Source organism: Molossus molossus, unplaced genomic scaffold (assembly GCF_014108415.1).
Source record: "Molossus molossus isolate mMolMol1 unplaced genomic scaffold, mMolMol1.p scaffold_m16_p_21, whole genome shotgun sequence".
Classification (NCBI taxonomy): domain Eukaryota; kingdom Metazoa; phylum Chordata; class Mammalia; order Chiroptera; family Molossidae; genus Molossus; species Molossus molossus.
In genome coordinates this window covers 381797-389895 of record NW_023425357.1, presented here as the reverse complement: position 1 = coordinate 389895, position 8099 = coordinate 381797, and the positions used below count along the sequence as shown (strand labels likewise).

Below are 8099 nucleotides of genomic sequence, written 5' to 3'. Positions count from 1 at the left end.
ATGGACTGAGAGGGCCTGGTTCGATTCCCGGTCAGGGCACATGCCTGGGTTATGGGCTTGATCCCCAGTTGGGGGTGTACAGTAGGTAGCTGATCGATGTCTCTCTCTCTCTCTCCCTTCCTTTCTCTTTAAAAAATCAATAAAAACATTTTTTTTCAAAAAGTGCAATGCTATTGCCACATACCTGAATTTACTAGGGTGCTCAAATATACGAGGTTTAATACAGGCAAATGGCACATTAAAAAATGGTGTTATACTGAATAACACATTCCCTACATATCTAAGCTGTTTATCTCATGTAAACTTTGTAGTTTTCAATGAGATTAACCTGAAGGCTTTCTCACATTCACCACACTCATAAGGCCATTATCCAATGTGAATAATGGCCTCGGTGTTCAATAAGTTTTGATTAATAGGATTTCCCGCATTCACTGTACTTATTAGGCATGGTACAGTGTGAATTATTGATGATGAAGGAACAAAGAGCTTCAGTTCAAGAATTTCCCACATCTGCTTCACTTACAAAGCCTTTCTCTAGTGTGAATTCTCCTATGGTTAATGAGGCTGAGGTATGCAACAAAGGATTTCTCACATTCATTGCACTCATAAGGTCTTTCTCCATTGTGAACTCTCTGATGATAATGGAAGGCAGAGATTTGACGAAATGGTTTTCCACATTCATTACATACATAAGGTCTTTCTCTAGTGTGAACTCTCCTGTGTTTAATAAAATTGGAGTTTGCAGCAAAGGCTTTCCCACATTCACTACATTCATAAGGTCTTTTTCCAGTGTGAACTCGCTGGTGTTGAATAAGACTTGAACTTTGGCTAAAGGATTTTCCACATTCCCCACACTGGTAAGGCTTTTCTCCAGTGTGAACTCTGAGGTGTTTAATGAGGTTTGATTTGCAACTAAAGGATTTCCCACATTCGTTGCACTCAATAGGCCTTTGTCCAGTGTAAATTTTCTGATGTGAACTGCTGCTGGAGCTTTGCTTGAACGATTGTCCACATTCATTGCAGTGATCAGGCCTTTCTCCAGTGTGAACTCTCTGGTGGAAAATGAGGCTGAATTTTTGGTGAAAGGATTTTCCACATTCACCACACCTATAAGGCCTTTCTCTATTGTGAATTTTCTGGTGTACAGTGAGATTGGACTTGTACCTAAATAATTTGCCACATTCATCACATCCATAAGGTCTTTCTCCAGTGTGAACTCTCCTATGTGTAATGAGGTGAGAGTTTCGAGTAAAAGATTTCCCACACTCCGTACATTCATAAGGCCTTTCTCTGGTGTTTCCTCTCCAGGGTTCCGTGTTGTGGGACTTGTTCGATAATGTCCCACATTCCCCAGACTGAAAAGCTCTTTCTCCAGTGTGAAAACTATGATGTGTAATGAGACTGCCATTTTTGCTAAACGATTTCCCATATCCACTGTACAGAAAACATTTTTCTCTAGTGAGGACTCTCTGGTGTTGAACAAGTGTGTGTTTGTGGCTGAAGGATTTCATGCATTCTCCCCAGTTGTTGAATGTTGTTGAGAAAAGTTGAGCCTTTCCTTTCTTAAAAGCTGCCACACACTTAGTTCTGCTGTTTGACTCCTCCTTGGTATAAACAGTCTGATGCTGGAGAAATGTATAGCTGGCCAAGAAGTCTTTCCTATTCTCCCTAAAGGTAAGTGTCTTCCCTAATATATTTACTTTGCAGTTCTTCACAAACAAGGCTCTGTCCACATGGCTTCTGAAGGGTTTGTTTCCAATGTGCTGCTTCTGATGAACGTTTGCACTGACATCCACACCATACCTGTACAGTTTCTGCTTGTCATGTAGTCCCTGGTGTTCAGCCAGACGCAAAATGTTACTCAAGATCAAGCCAAACTTCTCACAGTGGTGAGCCTTCTTGGGAGACAGATCTGCATTTGGAGTCTGGAACTGTGACACTCTTTGTATAGAAACGCTCTGCCCAAAAGGATCCTCCTGACACTCCACTTCAGGGCAACAACCTGAAACAAGAAATGCCAGTGAACCTGGCTGGTGTGACTCAGTGGATTGAGCGTCATCCCATGAATTGGGAGGTCCCAGATGGGGTCCAAATTGGGGCACATGCCCAGGTTGTGGGCTTGATCCCCAGTAGGAGGAATGCAGGAGGCAGCCAATTGATGTTTCTCTCTCTCTCTCTAAAAAAAAAAGAAAGAAATGCTGGTGAAGTGCATGCTGACTTTAATGGGAGGAGCAGTCCATGTGTGTCTGACAAATCCAGGAACAAGTCCATGGGATTATCAGCAGGAGTAGGAGCAGGAGTTGGTTTCAGGTTGATGATGGGGCTGTTTTGGAATTCTGGGCTATACACATCACTGGACGAGGAAGGCCTTACATGGTGAAAGATACTACTTACTCTTAGGCAAACAACCTTCAAAAGAATGTTGTTTGCTGGAGACAGGAGTGCTATATAAAAGGTTATATCCAGCCCAGCCGGTGTGGCTCAGTGGTTGAGCAAGGACCCATGAACCAAGAGGTTGCTGGTTCAATTCCCAGTCAGGGCACATGCCTGGGTTGTGGATTTGATCCCCAGTAGAAGGCGTGCAGGAGGCATCCAATCAGTGTTTCTACTTCTCTCCTTCTCCCTTTCTCTCTCTCTCTAAAAAATCAACAAAATGTATTTTTTTCAAAGTACAAAATAAATAAAAGGTTGTATCCAGGCCCCCCAAAATAGAATTGTAACAGAGCAGTTGTTGGTCAGGGGCTGTTTTAAGAATGAGCACACACTTCATAATACAAATGATTTAAGTCAATATTAAAGACAGCAGATGGAGCAGTGAGAAAAATGGATGAAATGTAGAGTCTGGAGAGGTAAGAATTAGTCATAGGCTAAATGTAGGTGTAGAACTGAAAAGTATATAGTACTAACAGGTCAACAAGTGTCAAAATTGGCAACGAGCCATGGCCTGTGCTCAGTGGTTAGAGCATCTGCCTGTGAACCAGAGAGTCCTGGGTTCGGTTCCCTCTAAGGGCACATTCCTCAGTTGTAGTTTGTCCCCAGTCCCTGTTGGGATCATCTAGGTGGCAACCAATTAATGTCTCTCTCTCACATCGATGTTTCTCTCTCTCTCTTCTCTCCCTCCCACTCTATCTGAAGATAAATGCAAAACAAAAACAAAAACTAACAAAAAAAATGAATGGCAACAAAAATACAGAAATAGTGTGTGGCCACAGGCTTGACACCAAAACACTAGATCAAGAGAACAGGTGTCTGGTCTGATTTGAACACAGCACTGACATCACGCCCTCCCCTAGGGTGCTGTTTGACTCCTCCTTGGTATAAATAGGACAGGCTGCCTCTGAGCCCATCTTGCTGAGCCTGAATTCATATTCAGCCAGTGGATCACTGAGGGCTTTCCACCATACCCCCAAAAATGACTAAGTACATGGGATCTGGAAGATGCAATAATTAGGAAAAGACAGATAGCACTAACCAAGAACAACTCAGCACATGAATAGCTCATGAGAAAGAAAACTAGATACTGGAACAACAATTTCAGGGGAGAGTCTTGCAAGAACAGCCCATGCTCCACGTGAGTGGTGTCCATTTCAGTGACAGCATTTAGTGCCACAGGCGAAGGCCTGAGGAAATGTCAGCTAGAGGAAGGGAGTAGAATCTGGGGTACTCAGGTGCCTTGGATCCAGACAAAGTTAGCATGCCAGGGTGAGGGCAAGCAAAGTGAGATATATTAGGGTAACTGCAAAGTCTCAGCCCCAAATACCTTCACTATGAGACTGTAGGCAAGGTGCTGCAGCTGCTCAAGGAAGGAGAGGGCAGTGCACAAACCTCTGCCCTACCAACCATAGCGCCTACCCAGGGAACTGGGGAAGAAAGCAGTGCCCATGGTCCTGGTGTGAGAAAAACAGACCTGTCTTTGGGGTAAAGGAAATGGCAGAGAGTCGCTGAGGTGATAAGAAAAGGTCTGAGAATCTTACCCAGAGAGGATATAAGTGCCAAGTTTTCCAGCATCACAATGTGGTACAGGCGTCTCTGAGCCTCATCAAGTAGCCTCCATTCCTCCCAGGAGAAGTACACGGCTACATCATCAAAGGTCACAATGCCCTGGTATGATGGTGATAGATGAAACCACAAACAGCCCCTTTACTGTACAGCCACAATAGATCCCTCCCACCTCAACATCTACTGTACGCCCATCCTTCTCCTAAGCTCTCCAACTCAGAAGAAACCAGGCCATGGGATTACTAGTACTGCTGTCTCCTCATGGGCCTACTGATAACTGGGTAAGGATAGCAGCAGCAAGAGGCAGATGGACAAATAGATATCTAAACTATGTGAAGATGCACAGAAGGGTGTACCCACCCATAAACAATTCCCCTGGTATGGCCATTGTCATGTCATTGTCAATGCAGTGCCCTAGACCACCAGACATGCTCCCTGTGCATCTACACATAGCTCTTCATAATGCACATCTCTCACACCTCCAGGTCCCACATCCACATGCTGCTACAATCAATGCCCCACACACTTGTATCTCAGTTAGATCTTCACACTAGTCAAGGTGTGATCCCCATGCTAGTTGTGTGGCCACACTTACAACCCCTGACACTGGACAGATGCAATCAACAGACGTTTTACTCATCTCATACACTTGTAGTCTGGGAGAAGATGATACCACCCAACAAGCAAGACCATGTGAAGGTTGCACTCCAGAAGAGTGTGCACCTGAGGGGCTGTATTTGTAGGAATGAGAGGGTATGATGTCCCAATTCCTGCAGGAGGATGTGACTGACTTGCTAAAATAGCTCTGTAGGTTGGTAGGGAACTAAAATCCATTACCAAGTGGTAAGCAGAATCTGAGCCTGTTCTGCTTCATTAAAAGGGTTGTAAGGCTACAAGACTATCTGTGAGAGCAGAGTGTGGAGGGAAACTTGCACTAGGGCCATTTGAGAACATCCTGGTTTCACCAGATGTAAAGGCGCAGCACATCTATTGGCCTTACTTTTAGGACTTAACCACACGATTTGTTAAGAGTATCCAGAGTATACTTAACAAATTCAAACAGGATCCAATATTATCAGACTCCCCATGGTTCCCATCAACAATGGCAGCCCAAATCATTCTATGACAGACGGTCTTCCTACATGTCTTGCGTCAGACTTAGCCACACAGAGCCACATATGTATGGGGTTCAGGACAAGCCACCCCAAGATGTGCCTCAGTTGTATGCAAATTATTTTGAGCTAAAGGAAACTGAGATTCTGTGGGCTCAAGAGAAACTCCTGACCCCAACCCCTTAACCATCTAGATGAACTGAGTGAGGACCCTTGCCCATAAAATATCAGAGCCCAGGCTGGGTTGCTCAGTTGGTTGGAGAGTCATTCCATACACCAAAAGGTTGTGGGTTTGATTCTGGTCAGGGCATGTACCTAGGTAGGCAGGTTCAACCCCGTCGGGGCATGTACATGAGGCAACCAATCAAAACTTACCTCTCATATCAATGTTTTTCTCACATCGATGTTTCTCTCTCTCTCTCTCTCTAAAATAAATAAAAACATATCCTCGGATGAAGCTTAAGGAAAAAAAAATGAGCCTGGCCAGTATGGCTCAGTGGTTGAGCATCAAACATGCACTAAGAGGTCACCGGTTCGATTCCGGTCACCGGTTTGATTCCTGGTCAGGGCACATGCCCAGGTTGTAGGCCCAATCCCCAGTGGGGGGTATGAAGGAGGTGGCTAAACAATGTTCTTGCTCATTGATGTTTCTATCTCTCTCTCCCTCTCCCTTCCTCTCTCTCTAAAATCAATAAAGAAAAAAAAAAATGATCAGAGATAACCTTTTTGACCTATGTATATGGCAGGTAAATTACTAATAATGAACATGGACACTCCCTGCAATGACCTTTGAAGCCCCAAGGTGCCTTACCTCATTGCTAGCTGAGGTCTTATATACCCATTTTCCTTTCTGTCTCTGAAAACTCTCATGTATGTGTGTATAAAACTAAATTTGATTTTCTGTCAGTCTCTTATTGATTTGACTATTCGGCCAGCCAAAAGAACCAGAAGAGGTAAAGGGGAATTATTCCTCTTCCCCACATGTGGATCTCAGATACCCAAGTTCTTATATTACTTCTGCAGCACTTACTGTGCCCTCAGCAATTACAACCCTCCTCTGTTCATTCAACCCTCATTCAAAGCCCAGCCCTACTGATCACCTTCTCCCCAGGTCTAGTGAGTCTTATAGGTGACTGAATTTGCCCCAACCCTATCCACCTGACTGAATGAAAACATCCCAGGCTTCACAAAAGTTCTCACAAAATCTTAGTGAGTCCATAAAGTGGTGAATAAGCACTAGTTTTGGCCTGAGTGCATCATGAATTAATGACAATGCTTCTGCATCCATCTCATATCTATTCTTTCCTTGTAAGCCTCACTTATCTCCCTTATCTGTGGTTACAAAGCCCAAAAACATCACCTGGATACCCAGGCAAAAGATCCAGTCCTTGGGCCCACCCAACCCCTTCCTCTTACTACTTTGAAAATTAATAAACAGAAACGTCATTTAAAGTAGAGTTGAGAAGGCAGGTAGGGGGAACTCCATGCCCCACCCTTCAATAAGAACCGCCAAAAGACTCTGTACAGTTTGTTTCAGTGGTTAGAGCATCAGCCCTCGGACCAGAGAGTCGCAGGTTCGATTCATGGTCAAGGGCACATACCTTGGTTCGATCCCTGGCCCCATTTGGGGTCCTGCAGGAGACAACCAATCGATGTGTCTCTCTCACATCGATGTTTCTTTCTTTTTCTCTCTCTCTCTCCCTCCCTATCCAAAAAAAAAAAAAAAATCAATGGCAAAATATCCTCGAGTAAGGATTACAAAAAAAAAAAAAAAAACTTCCAATAGGAAGATATTTTGTACTCTACTACGCCAGCAAGAAGAAGGAAGATCAGCTTTCTGGGCAACCACTCAGCCAGTGAAAAACCACTAAATATTGAACTCCCAGTTTCCTCCAATGCACACTTTGTTTACTAAAGCCCTCTGAACTCCCCACTTCCTCTATAAAAGAACACTCTTCTGCCCTGGTAGGTTTGGCTCAGCAGTTAGAGCATCGGCCTGTGGTCCAGAGAGACCCGGGTTGGGTTTCCGCTAAGGGCACATACCTCGGTTGCAGTTTGTCCTTGGCCCTGGTTGGGTTGTGCGGTGGCAGCCACTCGATGTGTCCCTTTCACGTCGATGTTTCTCTCTCTCTCTCCCTCTCTATCTGCACAAAAAATGGAAAAATGTCCTCAGGTGAGGCTAAAATAAATAGAACACTCTTCTACTTTTTTCTCTGGGCTTGCCTATGGTTCCTCCATAACCTGCATATCTTGAAATACAATTATTTGTTATTTTCCAAATAAAACCCATTTTGTTGGAGAAATATATGGCCATTTGCTTAAGATCAACACCTGATAATAGAGTTACCACCACAACCTGAAGTTTGCCTCTCCTAAAGGTAACCAACAGCTCACTCACCTTTGTCTTCACAGTAGCTACTACATTTTGGATGTATCCAATCTGAATCCTTCCCCAGATTTCTCAATTTGTGTGTCCATCTGCCATTTGAGGAATCCACTCAGTGGTCTCTGAAACATCTCAAACTCTTAACATGGTAAAAAATAAAGCTCCTGATATCCCCAGTAAGTATTACACCTACTACCAACTCGCTCATCTCAGCTGATGCAGCTTCCATCACTACAGCTGCTACCCAAAGCCCTGGTTGTTAAAAAAAAAAAAAAAAAGATGGTGATAATATCCCTCTAATCAGTTTTATATAGAAACATATGCACAACCTGGTTACTTCTCCACACCTGTTTACATCAATTGTCAGTAATAGAAACACGTCTATATACAGTCCATATAGATGGACTCAGGACCCTGGGCTTGGGGTTTCTCCAGGGTCCCCAAACAAAAGGGCTTGAGGAATGGCATTAAGAAAGCACAATCCAGGGAACACGGGAGGGGAACTGGGTTTGTGAGGGTCTGGGACACCCTTCACTTACCTGTGTGGGTTCCATAAGCAGTCGGGCGGTCAAGGGAACCTGCAGGAAGAGGTCGGCCTCTGA

At 44.2% G+C, this 8099-nt stretch overlaps 1 protein-coding gene across 2 annotated transcripts; it reads right to left on the bottom strand.

Moving 5' to 3' along the window:
• Positions 1-427: 427 nt before the first annotated feature.
• Positions 428-7744, bottom strand: LOC118638227 (zinc finger protein 418-like). 2 transcript variants are annotated; one of them, XM_036273884.1, is made up of 3 exons: positions 7510-7744; positions 3975-4101; positions 428-2002 (listed from the first exon to the last, which is right to left on the bottom strand). In XM_036273884.1, the coding sequence occupies exons 2-3, from the start codon at positions 4006-4008 to the stop codon at positions 516-518; spliced, it is 1521 nt and encodes a 506-aa protein (XP_036129777.1). In that variant the 5' UTR covers positions 4009-4101; positions 7510-7744; the 3' UTR covers positions 428-515. The 2 variants fall into 2 exon arrangements, with proteins under 2 accessions (XP_036129777.1, XP_036129778.1); XM_036273885.1 differs by lacking the exon at positions 7510-7744 and adding an exon at positions 7155-7189.
• Between the last annotated feature and the right edge of the window lie 355 nt (positions 7745-8099).